Below are 14,872 nucleotides of genomic sequence, written 5' to 3' on the forward strand. Positions count from 1 at the left end.
GATGTTAGATTTTCTCACACCCAAAAAGACAAAGAAAGCTTAAATAGTCTCTGCAGCAGTTCTGTTCGCTGAAGGTTTGATGCTGTTTTATCACATCCCTAAAGAGACTTTCTCGTCTGATAAATTAGACATCTTAGTGTAGGGCTGTGCGATATGACCAAAATCTCATATCCCGATATTAAGACATATATCGTCCCGATAACGATATAAATCACAAGAATGTAGCATTTTCTGTAAATTCTGTGAATCTCGTGCACCTCGACTTGGTGAAGTATTTCCAGCTGCGCGTCATGTAGCTGGAGTCGAGTGTTTTAACCGATGGATGAAACTATACATTTTTAGACATAAGTTGTAAAGGCCGCCGTTTTCTTTGTGAGTATTTATTACACAGCGTGCTGCGGGGAAAAGCCTGTTCTAACATTTGAGTTTAAGGTTTATTTTTTAGCACCTGACGGCTCTTTTTTGCTTCTCATCCGTAAACATTCTGCATACTCTTTCACGTGATTCAGTTTATTTTGAAAAGTCTCAACAGGATCTTGAACTTTATTGTGAAAGGTTAATGTGGAAACTAAACCAGCGGACATGCGATGGTTTTGCCGTCGTTGTTGCTAACGACAATGCATAAAAACAGGGCTTGTCCATCTGTAGTGTGGTTATATTAAAAATAAGACAAAGAGAGAACTTTAGGAAATTAATATATCCACTACAGTGACCATCAAAACCATGAAAAAATATTGCTCTAAACAGTTTATTTTACGACACCACAAAACAAAAGATAGTGTAAAATGAAACTATAGACGTTTTTATATCGTTATCCGATATATATATCATTATATCGAACAGCCCTAGTGTGAAGATGAGCCTCCCAACTGTTTGCTTATTGCTATTCCTAGTCAGCTTCACATTCTTATCCTCCCGTCCTGCTTAGGTGTGTTTTAAAATGTTGGAATTGATTCAGGAGAATGTTCAAATGTGAGTAATTAGCGGAAGTTGGATGGGGAGTGTTTGTATAAAAAAGGTTACAACATTGGAATTTTAAAAGCATGTTCTTTCAGCTTTGTGTTTGTTTCCATTGTAATTCTGTAAAATATATATTTATTCTATGTCCTTATATGTCCTATGTCCTATGGCCTTTTGTGTTTCATTAATATTCAAATTTGGGCTCTGTGTCTCAGCATGCTGGTGTTTGTGTTTGATTTCCAGTGTTTATGTTTATTATCAGCAGTGCAGGCAACTCCTCATTTATAGATTTGATCCCCAGAGAGCCAGAGAGTTCTAGTCAGCGTGGTATTCTTCATTAATATGTTGTTAACAGGAAGGTATCAGATGAGATGTATAATGAAGTGCCGTAATTATTTTTCTGTGCTTTTTTGTGTTCCACTGGTAGCGTTTGCATGGATTGCAGTAATCTAAAAGAACCAGATGGGAAGGGTTAAGGGGGATCTATGCGGGGAGAGGTGAAAAGGATTCGGTCCACTCAGCCAATTCCACCTTTATGGCAGCAGCAGCGGCTGTGATACAGAGCTTACGGAAGCAATTAAAGTACTTAGGCGAACTCTTCTGAGTCATGGCTCAGTCAAATCTGAACACCGTTAACAATTTACTGAGTCAGTGTGACTCACACTGACTGAAGAAATGATCATGTTCCATGACTTTGTCGAATAGACTGCAACTTTAAAAAAACATGTTTTCTGTAACTTGTCTACGAAGTTGCGTTCAGTTTCAGAGTAGTACAATTTGTGCGTCTTGCAGACAAGTACTACTAACAGCTAATTCAGTGTACTTTTACTGAGTACTATATCCTCTACGTAAACAATTGTAAGGTAAAACTAGGTCAATATTCTCATCTATTTTAAGTTTTATTTATAGTTGTTTTGTTTAACTTTTTCATAACATTGGTCATTTTTCTGTGTGTAACCCTGCAGTACTCCCTGTGCAACGAGCCTCTGATCGAGCTGTCCAATCCTGGAGCGAGTGGCTCAGTCTTCTACCTTACAAAGGACGATGAGTTCATCATCAAGACTGTGATGCACAAGGAGGCTGAATTCTTACAGAAGCTGCTGCCTGGATACTACATGGTAAGCAGATTGTGTGCATGACAGCGTACCTAAAATGTATATGTAACGTGCTCAAATGGGCGTGTCCCACCAAAGAAGTTCAAATGAACTGCCACAGCAGCTGTTCTTCCATGTTTTATTTATTTTCTCACTGGGATTTGGCAACTCTTTTCAGGTTTACGTTAAGTAACGCACACTAATTTCTTGTCGTCAAGACACACAGATTCATGAGCACTGGATAAAAGGCAGGGAACCCTTTGTGTACTTATGCATGTTTGTTTGAAGACACCACACTTTTTAACAAATCCATATTTTAATAGAGATGCTTTGCATGAGTCGAAGTTCAAAAAGTAACCCTTTATCTTATGCCAGGCTTTAGTGCAGCCTCTATCTGAAACAAGCTATTTAGCTCCCGTTTTTCTTTCTTTAAGGCCAGCCTGCATTTAAGGAAACTTTTATCTGATTGGCTACCCTTTTTTCACAGCTTCAACTGACCATTTTAGGGATATCTGTTCTTAATGACATCATAAAAGGCCAAGAGTAGAACGATTTGTCTATTAGCAGTCTGAAACCTGACATTTTGGCACACAGGGATTACTTCTACATGCACTGACCTCATCATTTGAAATATTGGCTATGTTGAAAAACTGTAATAAGGCATATATGGAAGAAAATAAGAAAATCGTGAATAAATAATAGGTTATTATTTATTATTATTTCATTTAAATACTAACTTCTATCCCTACGTTTTTTTTAAGCTCTCAGGTTTATGTAAGATCCTGGAAATGTTTCCTCCAAGCACAAACCTTCAAATAAAGCAGACTTAACAGCTTTTATCTTCTGTGACTGAAACCTCAGGCCATAGGATTTCATAAGAGACTGGCTGGTGTTTTTCAGTAGCCGGATGTACTGTGCTTAAGCCTAACAGAGCATGACTTCCACCAACAGTAGCCCACTCCCACCCCCTCCAAAACTTCACAGCCTCTTTCTGAAAGAAGTCAACCAGCAACAGCTCCATGTATGTCCATGCTGCTAATCCAGCCTCACAGGTTCATAGCCCTCGCCCTTGTGTTTATTAATGCACCGACAGCTGCGGGCAAAGTCCGCTGCAGGAATTTGTTTAATCATTTAAGGAAGTTGAAGTCTCAGCGCATTTACTGTGACCTTTTCCATCGTTTTGGTCGTGCTCTGAAACATTTTCACAGGTGTAATTGGTCTTAAGCGAGTGGTTTAATAAAAGCGGAGAGTTTCGGGCTGTAGCCCGAGGCAAGAGAAAGGGGAGGGAGGTTTTAAAGACTCTCAGAAACACGACACAGGACAAAAAATGTATGTTTGGACATTGAGAAGTAGTTTGAGTATTGTAGACTTATCTGTATTTTAGGCAAACACATAACAGACAGCGTACAAGCAGTCATTGGTGGAGCTCCACGTCTTCAACAGCTGACTGGCTCATGGTTGTGGGCTGAAGACTCTGGCTCTGGGCAGCATGCAGACCACAGTGATGTAACTGACTTCGTGCTGCCACTTCTCTCCCCTCTGTTTATTCACACTTCTATTATATGGCTTGTCCTTCATGTTTTAATGTCTTGTCACTCTCCAAAGAGAGCCTCCTGCTGCTGTGGCTCTCTCAGCGTGATTTATTTTCCTTGATTTCCCCCTCTCGCTCTGTCTTTGTGTTTAAATCCTTCCTCTCGTTTTTCTTCTCCATCCCTCTCCTCTGCTCCCGTGCCTCACGTGTTCGTGTTGTTGGCTCGTCACCGCTCTGCCCTCGTAACGCTGACAGAAGGGTTGTGTGTGGCTGAGGGCTGAGGATGCTCTTTCTCTCTTTGCTGCTCTTTGTAGAAGCTTTTCTCATCTGAAGGTCATTCACCAAGTACCTAGTCTTTTCAGCCACATTTTCTAGTCATCCTTCATCTCTCTGGAGTCTGTTCCTCTTTCTCTCTCCTCTTGCAGTCATTTTTACCCCTGATTGCTGTGTGTTACCACTATATGGAGCAGCCCTCTGTTTCTCGCACTTCTCTCATCTTTCTAATGGGACTGAGCTGGCCCAAGTCCCAAGGTCAAAGCAGGTTTATAACTGAGGAACCAGCCAAACTAATTTGTTTGCATTGATTCTTGAAATATTTGGCATAACCTGTGATACAGAGGAAAGTACTTGCTAAAGAACTTTTTTAAAATGTCCTTGTGTGCCTTCATCTTGTTATTGCATTTGGCTTAGCCAAAAATGATCTAAAGTGCTTTGTGTCTTTTCATTTCTGTTCAGTGATAATAGTTTGACTGTGACTTTGCACAAAAAATTAAAAAAAACCCCAGTCAGATATGAATTCAGCCGATTACCCCTTGTAGCCGGACTCCTCAGGCATCGCTGCTCTCCTTCCACAGCTGTTATTTTTAGATCGCTCTGTGTAAGTCCCCTTCTCATCACTTGCACGTGAGCATCTGCAGTTCCCACTGGATCTCCTCCAGTGTATCAAAATAGTGATTCTTCAACTTGACTTACATTTCTGGGAAATGGAAGAATAGCAGGAAGCCAAATCTGGCAATCAGGTTGATTAGTAAACCAGAACTGAGTTGGAGTGGCTTCAGCTCCAGATTTTTCAGTGTGTTATTTATTGGCATACATCGCAACTCAGGTTGTTTATGCTGAATATTCTCCCTCGGGTGCCTCAGCACATTACAAATTTCACAGTGAATAACCTTGTAAATATTGAAAAAAAGAAAAAAGCAGCAAGAAACAACCTGGGTGTGCACACCGACGACCTTTACGCTGAAAACTCCTGTTTGGTCTTTAAGTCCTAGCCAGAGACAGAGCTCTTGCTATGACATATGTTCTTCGAGATGAGAGTCAAGTCAGTTTGATGCAATACATTCAGCTCAATTCAATTTTATTTACAGCAACAGTAAACTCAAGCCCGTTTATATTGTAAGGTAAAGACATTTAAAATAATACAGAGAAAACCCCAGCAATCAGATGACCCACTATGAGCAAGTGCTTGACAAAGGTGGGAAGGAAAAACAACCTTGTAAAAGGAAGAAACCTATAGCAGAACTAGGATGAAGTATTACATATTAGGGCTGTTCGATATAACGATATATATCGGATGACGATATAAAAACGTCTATCGTTTCATTTTACGCTAACCTTTGTTTCGGGGTGTCGCAAAATAAACTGTTTACGGCAATATTTTTTCATCGTTTTGATGGTCACTGTAGTGGCTATATTAATTTCTTAAAGTTCTCTCTTTCTCTTATATTTAATATAACCACACTATGGACGGACTAGCGCCTGTTTTTATGCGTTGTGGTTAGCAACAACGACGGTAACAGCATGGCGTGTCCGCTTGTTTATGTTCCACATAAACCTTTCACAATAAAGCTCAAGATCCTGTTGAGACTTTTCAAAATAAACTGAATCACGTGAAAGAGCAGATTATTTACGGATGAGAAGTAAAAAAGAGCCGCCAGGTGCTAAAAAAATAAACCTTAGACTCAAACGGTAGAACAGGCTTTTCCCCGCAGCACGCCGTGTAATAAATACTCACAAAGAAAGCGGCGGCCTTTACAACTTATGTCTAAAAACGTATAGTTTCATGCATCGGTTAAAACATGCATTCGACTCCAGCTACATGACGCGCAGCTGGAAACACTTCCCGCAAGTCCAGCGGCCCGAGATTCACAGAATTTACAGAAAATGTTAAATTTTTGTGATTTATATAATTCTTATATCGGGATATGAGATTTTGGTCATATCGCACAGCCCTATTACATATTTAAATTTTTACCTACAAACCCACAAAATTTCATGATTGCAGCTCATCTTATAACTGCTGTTGAGGCATGAATCCCAAACTGAATATTAGTTTTTAGAGTCTTTTGTAGAACTGTAACCATTAATTATTTGCTTTATTTTTAATAAGTAATTCAAGTAAAACATGTAAACAAAATCACAACATAAAAATTCACATCATCGCACTGAGAATGATCAAAAACCTGTCAGTCATACTTTCATTCTGACTGTGTGCTCTGGTGGAGCATCAAAGGTTTTTGTTCTTACAGTAAATTTAAAAGCTTAAATTCCGCTTTGATACGACTCTTTCCCGAGTCGTGCTTTTTAAGTATGATTTTCTTCTCCTGTGGCTACAGAGTCCAGTAACCACTTTGATATACATGACATGGCACTGTGAGAAAAACCTTCATTTCTGTTGGCTCTCTCTGTTGTGTAATGGATCCTGGTGCGATCAGGTGGTGAATATGTAACCGTAGCCAAAGTGTGTGTACACTGAGAATCATGTGTTGTTTGTCAGTCAACTGTTTGCGTAACATGTATCAGCTATCCTCTTCCTCGTGTATGTTTCGTTCCGTCACGTTCCCATGAGGAGAAAAATGCCTCTTTGTGTTCAGTGGCGTTCCTTTTTGTGCTGTTTTGAAGATTTTATTTAAACTGAAATGGATATCATTAATCAAAAGCAACAATTTCTGTTCCAGTGTCAGAAACACTGCCTGAAGTCATACAACTTCTAAAAGATATATATATTTTTGTTACATGTGAGCTTACTGTACCTCACACATATTGTATTTCGGCTCAGTCCCTCAAGGCGTCTCCTTATGGTGTTCATTTCTCATGTTCTCCCTCTTTTCTTCTCATCTCCAGAACTTGAATCAGAACCCTCGCACTTTGCTGCCCAAGTTTTTCGGCCTCTACTGTGTCCAGTCAGGTGGCAAGAACATCCGTGTGGTTGTTATGAACAATGTCCTCCCCCGCGTGGTGCGCATGCACCTCAAGTACGACCTGAAGGGCTCCACCTACAAGAGGCGAGCGTCCAAGAAGGAGAGGGAGAAGGCCAGGCCCACCTTTAAAGACCTGGACTTCATGCAAGACTTGCAGGATGGCCTGATGATGGACCAGGACACTTGCAATGCCCTGACCAAGACCCTGCAGAGAGACTGCCTGGTGAGAAATATGAATATACAGCTAAATGCAAATACTGGTTTTAGCTTTTTTACTTGTGTTTTCTGTTGAGACAGACAGGAGGGGAGGAGATGGTGAAGTTGGTTTGCTTGTTGTGATGCAGGATCCGTTAAATGGCTCATAAAAAGTAATGGTAGATGAAGAAGCATATAAAAAGTCTTTAAAAAGAAGGGTGGGGAAGCCCATGATACTCATGGTGCCCTGATCGATAAAAGAGGATGGATGAGAGTAGACAGGGGAGCTGGAATGGAAGAAAAACTTTTCTTGAGGTTATGATGTTTGGCATTCCCAGGACCCCTTTCTATAAATTAGAGCTGTGTTACGAGTACAAGGTTTAACGAGGTGTCTGGTCTTGTAGCTGGCTGGCTTTTTCTCTTGTAAATCACTGTCTGCTGTTTCCATTTACTTTACTCGGAAAGCAGTGTGTGTGCACTCACTGGCAGTCAAATACATTGTTTATCAGTGTGGGCATGCCCGTGCACCACTCTGTCTTGTGTATAGCATTAACATCTCCACGGTTATTGGTTTTATATCCCTCTTGGGGACATGTTAAAATAATAAAAAATAAAAGCTTTCAGTCAGGATTTAGAAGCTGCGTGTCTCATAGGTACTGCACACTGACAACTATCTTTGCCTGTCCTGTGCTCAGGTGCTGGAAAGCTTTAAGATCATGGACTACAGCCTGCTGCTTGGGGTCCACAACATCGACCAAGCGGAGAGGGAGAGGCAGATGGAAGGCTCCCAGGGTGACAGCGATGAGAAAAGGCCCGTGGCCCAGCAGAAGGCTCTGTACTCCACAGCCATGGAGTCCATCCAGGGGGGAGCTGCCTGCGGAGGGTCTATTGACACAGACGACACGTGAGTTTGGCCAGAGAGGAGAACAGCAGAGGCTTTTGGGAGTGCATGTCTCCGACTTCCCGCATTTATACGAGCTAACAACCTGAAGGATAAATAACAATGTTAGAACTTATTCATCTACCTTTATCTCTTACTCTCCCTCCTAAAGTTATTCTGCTTTCAGTAGTTACGCTTCTTCTCTCTCTTCAGCTCTTTGTTCCCTTTTAATGCTCACACTTGATGCGACACTTTAGTTCCTTCAAATTAAATGTAAACCATTTCAGTGCTTCAATTTCAACTGCTTTCAGCCTGAAAAGATAATTGCATTTTTTGGTGCTGCCTCTTAGAGCTTAATATACACAACTTCAGAGAAATTCAAAAGAAATTGAAGAAAATGCAAACTTCAGATCTTGCCCGTAAAGCAATCAGCGGTTTTGTGTCAGAAGTCCGAATGTTGAGTTCAGTGTAGATTAAAGGTTCAGCAGAGACTAAAACCCTGCTGACTTGCTAAGATGCAGTTAGCCTTAACAAATCGGAGTATTCATTAAAGTTCCCTAATACTCTATAGTCTTAGATTTAAGTAGAAAGAAACCAACATTTCCTGCCTTTATAGGCTTATTCTCATAAGCCAAATTTCTGGTAGAAACATCATCTGACTCTGAAATCCCATTAAATCAGATTCTCTGTCACAAGTTTAAAAGGCACTGAAGGTACAGGGTATGAGTGTATTCACATTGCAGAGAAGCACTTATGGGATTATTTAGTCAAAGGTGAATGCCTGGATGCCTGCAGTTACCTGAATGAGCTGTAGGAATAGCAGAAGACTGCAAAGATGAAGCAGACCCGATGCTGTCATCCTCTCCACAGCTGGGGTTCACATTTCTGTTCAGTTAAACCCAACCATGAGTCGTACGGCTTTAAATCTAGATACCGTACATTTATTTTGAATAAGTGTTGTAGTTTGACATTAAATGTTGTTTTACTCACAAAGAACACATCCTAAAGCTGACTAATGATGATAAGAAAGAGAAAAATAAATCAAATAAACTCTGTGGAGAAGCTGATGGCTGGAGATTAATGGCACCCAAACCTGCCACATTTCATTTTAGCTTTACTTCTCTTCTCCTTTTAGGATGGGCGGTATCCCCGCCGTTAGCGGAAAAGGAGAAAGGCTTCTTCTCTTCATCGGAATCATCGACATCTTGCAGTCTTACAGGTGATCATCTTAGAAATCAGCCAAACGTCTGTATGATGCTGACATAAATAATGTGTACATGCTGTACACTACTGCCACAGTGTTTTGTACTAAAACACCTTTAAGTTCATTAGGTTTATTCATGTTTGCCATGCCAACTTTGTTTTTGCAGGTTAATCAAGAAACTGGAACACACATGGAAGGCTTTGGTTCATGATGGGGTGAGGTTTTTAGCTTTTGGGTTTCTTTCCTGAGCTTCGACATTGTAAGAGGGTTTATTGGCACAAAATGTCAATTTTCTGTCAGCTTACCTGCCTGACTCATTATTTCTCCATCCACATGGCTAAACCTGTAAATCCACACCTATCCCAGACTAACCCTATAAAGTTACAGGGCAGTGTCACAGAGTGGTGAAGTTTTTTCTTTTTCTTTTATTTATTTAACCTTTATTTAACCAGGAGGATCCTATTGAGATTAAAAACCTGTTTCAAGGGAGACCTGGCCAAGATAGGCAGCAGCAAGTCTCTCACAGTTACTCAATTAAACACAGGCAGCAACAACACACGTGAAAAAAGAAATGAAAAATCAAATAAAATAAAGATAGAATTAAATAAAATTCAGTTAAAATGACAAACAATCTAATTGAAACTGTTGCTTGTTATGGACTTGGCCTCAGGGACTCTTAGTTTTGCTTTAAAAGCACTAAATGAAATCAAATTAATTCAGTTATTTTCCAGTTCTGCAGTTCATTCCAAGTCAAGGGTGCTAAATGGACAAAAGCTCTTTTGTGCATAGAAGTCTCAAACATTCTGCTGATTCGATAACATTGAGTCAATACAGAGCTTCAAGCCTCCTCTGGCATTAACATCAGCACAAAAATTGTATAGTATTTTTTTTTCTCTCTTATTTCTTTTCTAAATGTACTTGTATATTGTTCACATGTTGAAATAAATTACCAATCAATCAATCAATCAGGGAGCTTCATGGCATGGGTTTCCACAGCTGAGAAGCTCCTGTACTGTGTAGCTGACTTGTAGTTTTGTCCTTTGTCCTGTGCTCATGATAGATTATCCCACATATACTCCAGAGTTCACTTATGCAGGCCATCCGGGTATATCTTAGCCTTTAGCACACATCCCAAGAACGACACCATGGAGTTACATCTTCAGTCCACTCATATTTTAAAAGTTCAATAGCTCCGTAATTTCAACATTAATCTGTTGTTTATTGTATGTAAAGTGTTATTTACTAATTTATTTATAAAACCATAGGTATATCTCTCCTCCACTACCACTACTAAAACAACGTAACTCTGAGGAAAACACTGTCTGTTGCTCATTCTGAAAAACATGTGGGCCTTAAAACTGTAATGCCGTAGAAACACTTTATTATTAGCAAATTGCAACCACATTCATTTAAGTAGCGTTATTTCCATAAACAGAGCCATTAAGATCAGCAGCTGCCTACACACAGTATTTTATATTTTGTTCTGCCAAGTCTGATTTTACAGGGAATCTGATACAGAAAGATTTACAGCACAAAACAGAAGATCAGTCCCATGAATCTCCCCGCCTCCTTTCTTTACTCCAAGCTCCCACTCCGAAACACCCTGACAAGCGAGACGTGTGGGAGAGCAAACAGCGTCCTGTTCGTCACTGTTGCTGACGACAATGGATCCTCAGCACGACCTCCGAGCCACACGCAACATTACATATTGAGCAACAGTGATGCTGAAACAAAAAAAGCTAATAACTGAGATTCTCTCTCTTCATTGCTTCCGCCGCCCCTACTGTCCTCTGTCTCAAACCAAACACCAAGTGTCATCTGTCAGTCTGCTGGTGTTGTCTTATCTCCGTCTGCTGAAACATAAATAATGAAGAGTTGGGTCTGTAGCCTCGTCTGACTGTGTTTCTGCGTGTCTGTAGCAGGTGTTGTTCACTCGTGTGGTTTGGCCCAGAGAGAAGAATTACTGAAATGGGTCACTGAAGAACACAGACAGTTTTAATCTACTGCGAGCACCAGTTTGATCATTTTATTCATGCACCATTTGTCTCATTAATCTCTCTGTCTCTCCCTCAGGACACTGTATCGGTCCACCGGCCAGGATTCTATGCCGACAGATTCTTGAAGTTCATGAGCACCACAGTTTTCAAGAAGAGCTCCTGTGAGTTTCATTTAAGAAGTTGCCATAGGTAGAGAGAAGGAGAGAGCCACACACCAGGGTTTTGTTGCTTTCAGTGTCGAGTCTTGATAGAAAAATCAGATACAGCAGCTGAAAGATTTTTTAGTTCATATCATTTTAGGAAAATAGATCTGTTGGATCTCTATTTGCTTTTATTTGCACTGCTTTTAAGCATTTTGTAAAGAGTACATAGGGGTATGTGTATGAGATTTTCAGCCTTGGTTAGCTAAGGTTAGATTTAAGCAGAGGGGGTTGTTAATCAGTTCTAGCTGCTTTGGTGCTAATAAAATTAAAAGCAGGCATACGGGAGGGGTAACAATGAGACGACCCCCAAAACGGGAATGGTTTTACAGGTGGACACCCCTGACATTTTATGCCCCCCTAGTCTTTTCTGACCGTTTCTGACTCTTGGGCCTGAGAGCCCTGTGCTCACTGCCTGGCAGTGTGCAGCCTGATTGGCAGAATTGGCAGGTCCACCTCTGGTGTCCTGTGATTTTCACAGATGAGAGCAGGTTCACCCTGAGCACATGTGATAGATGTGAAAGGGTCTGCAGAAGCCGTGGAGAATGTTAAACTGCCTGTTCGGGACGCCCTGTTTGGTGGTGGGTCAGTGATGGTCTGGGGAGGCATGTCCATGGAGGGAGAGCCATGATCCATGAGATCCAAGGAGATCTCCGTGGACACCATCCGTCACCTCCTTAGGACCGTACTCTAACACTGTCAGGCATGCATTCAAGCACTTGAGGTCTATACAAACTAATGAGCACCATTCTGAGTTGCTGCTATGAAATTTCACCAAAATGGACTGCATCATTTTTTTCACTTTGATTTTTGCGATGTCTTTGAATTCAGCCCTGTGTAGGTTGGTAATTTTCATTCCCATCATAGAATGTCACATCATTCTGTGGCAACATAACCCAGTGCCTATCAGTATAGATATCCAACGAGAATCTACCCCACTGAAATATGTGTTTTCAGAGTGTTCCATGTTTTATAAGAGTTTACATTCATTTATATATGTTCAGAAATGGTGTATGTAGTCGCGATGTTTGCTTGAAATCCCAATTTCCTGTTTCTGCTAAACCCAAACAAATTCCTAACCTAAAGTGATTTTCTCAGGAATTAAAAGGGAAAATAAAGAAACAATATAATGGTCACTAAAAACAAACACAGAACAAGTTCCCGAAAAGGTCTTTAAAAAGTAAAAATTAATTTCAGACTTCATACATAGATAGATAGATAGATACAGAGAGAGAGAGAGAGAGAGATCATAAAAACTGTCACTTAAAGGCTGTGTATACTGTAAGCTAAATACCCCAAACTACACAACACACAGGTTCATTACTGTAAATAAAAGCCTTATTGTAAATTATTCCTCAGCTTTGAAGTCCTCTCCGTCAAAGAAGGGTCGTGTGTCCTTGACGGTGCCCAAGTGTGGTGGTCCTGGTGCAGCTTGGTCAGCCAGCCAGCTGACCTCTGAGAGAGACGAGAATATCTACGACCTGAGAGGAGCTCGCAGCTTCCCAACGCTGGAGGACGAGGGTAAATACACTGCATGCTGTGTGTTATGATAAAATTAACAAAGATGGAACACGGTATATAGTTTTACAACAGCATATTCCATCCATCCATCCTTTCTCTACCATGTATATGTGGCTGGGTTGCGGGGGCAGTAGCCTAACAGAGAAACCCAAACTTCACTCTCCCCGAAAAAAACCTTCGCCTCATCCGGGGGAACACTGAGGTATTCCCAGGCTGGCTGACAGATATAATTTCTCCAGCGTGTCCTGTCTTTGCCCTGGGGCCTCCTCACAGTAGAACATGCTCAGAACACCTCGCCCAGGAGGCATCCAAGGAGGAAAATGCCAAAAAAAAAGATTGCTGACAGGTGCCAGCTCTCTCCAAGATAAACTGTAATGACTGTACCTGTGTCTGTCCACCAGGGAGACCAGATCTTCTTCCATGTACTCCTCCATCATTCGAGGAGGCCACTACCGCATCAATTGCCACTACACTCTCCTCCACCACCTCTTTGTCCATTCCTGAGAGATCTCCCTCTGACACGGCCGAACACCCCCGCTACAGGTACTAACACACACACACATCTTTTAAAACATTTATATATTAGATGGTCACAGGGAATCAATCTGTTCACTGCCCTTTTAATTATACATGAGCTTATAAATATTAAAGTTCATATATGGGACAGTTAACACTGTAATTAATGGCTTTGTTATGCTTTAGTCTGAAATATAACTGGTTTTATTTCCAAACTCTTATTTCTTAAACTTAAGCTTAAAGTTGTGTTGTCAGAATTCACCAGTGTGAGCCTTAAAGCATGTTGCTCTTACTGACTGTGTTTCCTCTGTCTTCAGGAGGCACACCCAGTCGCTTAGCCATGATGGGAGGTGAGTCTGAGTCCAGAGTCACAAAATGTATTAGCTTGTTTGACAAACACTCACTTGTTGTATGTTTTCATAGCATTAAACACTCCTGGGTGTGGTGGGTGGGTGGCAGAGAAAATCTGATGTCAGTGTGTTTATGACTAGGCCCGTTTTTCCTCCTCGTGTGTGTGTTTTGGCGTTTCATTTCCTCTGCGTGTTTTTCTTTTTATATGAGGCTGCTTGTGTTTTCAGGACCCAGGAGGAGCTGCGTGTGCGTGAGGAGGATCAGCAGACCATCACAGTGGAGGTGGAGCTGAAGAGACACGACAGTGAGCCCACCATCTCTGTTCCTCAGCCCTCACCTGAAATCAGGTACTCAAACAACACAAGGATAAACACTATGTAAACACAAGTCATCCTCAAACTTAGACTTAAAATCTGATGTTGGAGAGACGAATGCGCTTCTTGTCAGTTGATTTACAAGAACAAAACATCAGAAACACACTTGTAACCTGTGTATTCACATAACACTGAGTTTAATTAAATATCCTAAACCTGTGCCAACATCGACTTTTACATCGTTGGTCAGCCAGCTGCAAAACATGTTTAAGATTTTTCGATAGATACCAGGAACCTTTGGAGGAACTTTTGGTGGCACGTTTTACACCACAGACGTGCTAAAGGGGAAAGGAGCAAAAATGTGATTTACGTGACTCTGAACATGGCATGGTTGTTGGTGCTGGGACTTTCCCACACAAACATCTCTAAGGTTTGCAGAGAATGGTCCAAAAGAAGGGGTGCTTAGTACTAACTGAGCATCGTTTATATACCAAAGTCTACTTTTGCATTCTTGCTGACCGTGTCCATCTCTTTATGACCACAATGTGACCATCCTCTGATGGCTGCTTCAAGCATCGTGTCACAAAAATCATCTTTATCACCTGTTGAGAGAAAACAAGCAAAAAAAGAACATGTACTGTACTCAAATAGTCTCCACAGTAAACATATTTTGATGTGGTGGAACGGGAGGTTTGCATCATGAACGTGGTATCCACACTGGTTTATCCATCACATACACACATTAATGGATGCATTGGGGTTCATTTAGAGTTCAGTGTCTTTCCCATGGACACATGCAAACTAGTGCAGCTTGGGGTTCATTATTTCATGGTTCCCATCTTTATTCTATCTGTTGGCCTCACCCAGAGTTAGGGGGCGGCACGAACCAATGCTTTGGTCTAAAGTTTA

General features: G+C 41.1%; 1 protein-coding gene across 4 annotated transcripts in view; it reads left to right on the plus strand.

Moving 5' to 3' along the window:
* The window catches only part of pip5k1ca (phosphatidylinositol-4-phosphate 5-kinase, type I, gamma a), a 53,149-nt gene that overhangs the window by 26,531 nt on the left and 11,746 nt on the right, over positions 1-14,872 (plus strand). For all 4 annotated transcript variants that reach the window (XM_004554872.5, XM_012920179.4, XM_076880663.1 and 1 more), the window contains exons 6-15: positions 1,926-2,078; positions 6,709-7,008; positions 7,676-7,884; positions 8,996-9,079; positions 9,231-9,279; positions 11,138-11,222; positions 12,621-12,782; positions 13,184-13,325; positions 13,616-13,648; positions 13,877-13,996. In XM_004554872.5, coding sequence (XP_004554929.2) covers positions 1,926-2,078; positions 6,709-7,008; positions 7,676-7,884; positions 8,996-9,079; positions 9,231-9,279; positions 11,138-11,222; positions 12,621-12,782; positions 13,184-13,325; positions 13,616-13,648; positions 13,877-13,996 — 1,337 coding nt within the window. The remainder of the gene's footprint in view (positions 1-1,925; positions 2,079-6,708; positions 7,009-7,675; positions 7,885-8,995; positions 9,080-9,230; positions 9,280-11,137; positions 11,223-12,620; positions 12,783-13,183; positions 13,326-13,615; positions 13,649-13,876; positions 13,997-14,872) is intronic.

Source organism: Maylandia zebra, linkage group LG23 (assembly GCF_041146795.1).
Source record: "Maylandia zebra isolate NMK-2024a linkage group LG23, Mzebra_GT3a, whole genome shotgun sequence".
In the NCBI taxonomy this organism is placed as follows: Eukaryota; Metazoa; Chordata; class Actinopteri; order Cichliformes; family Cichlidae; genus Maylandia; species Maylandia zebra.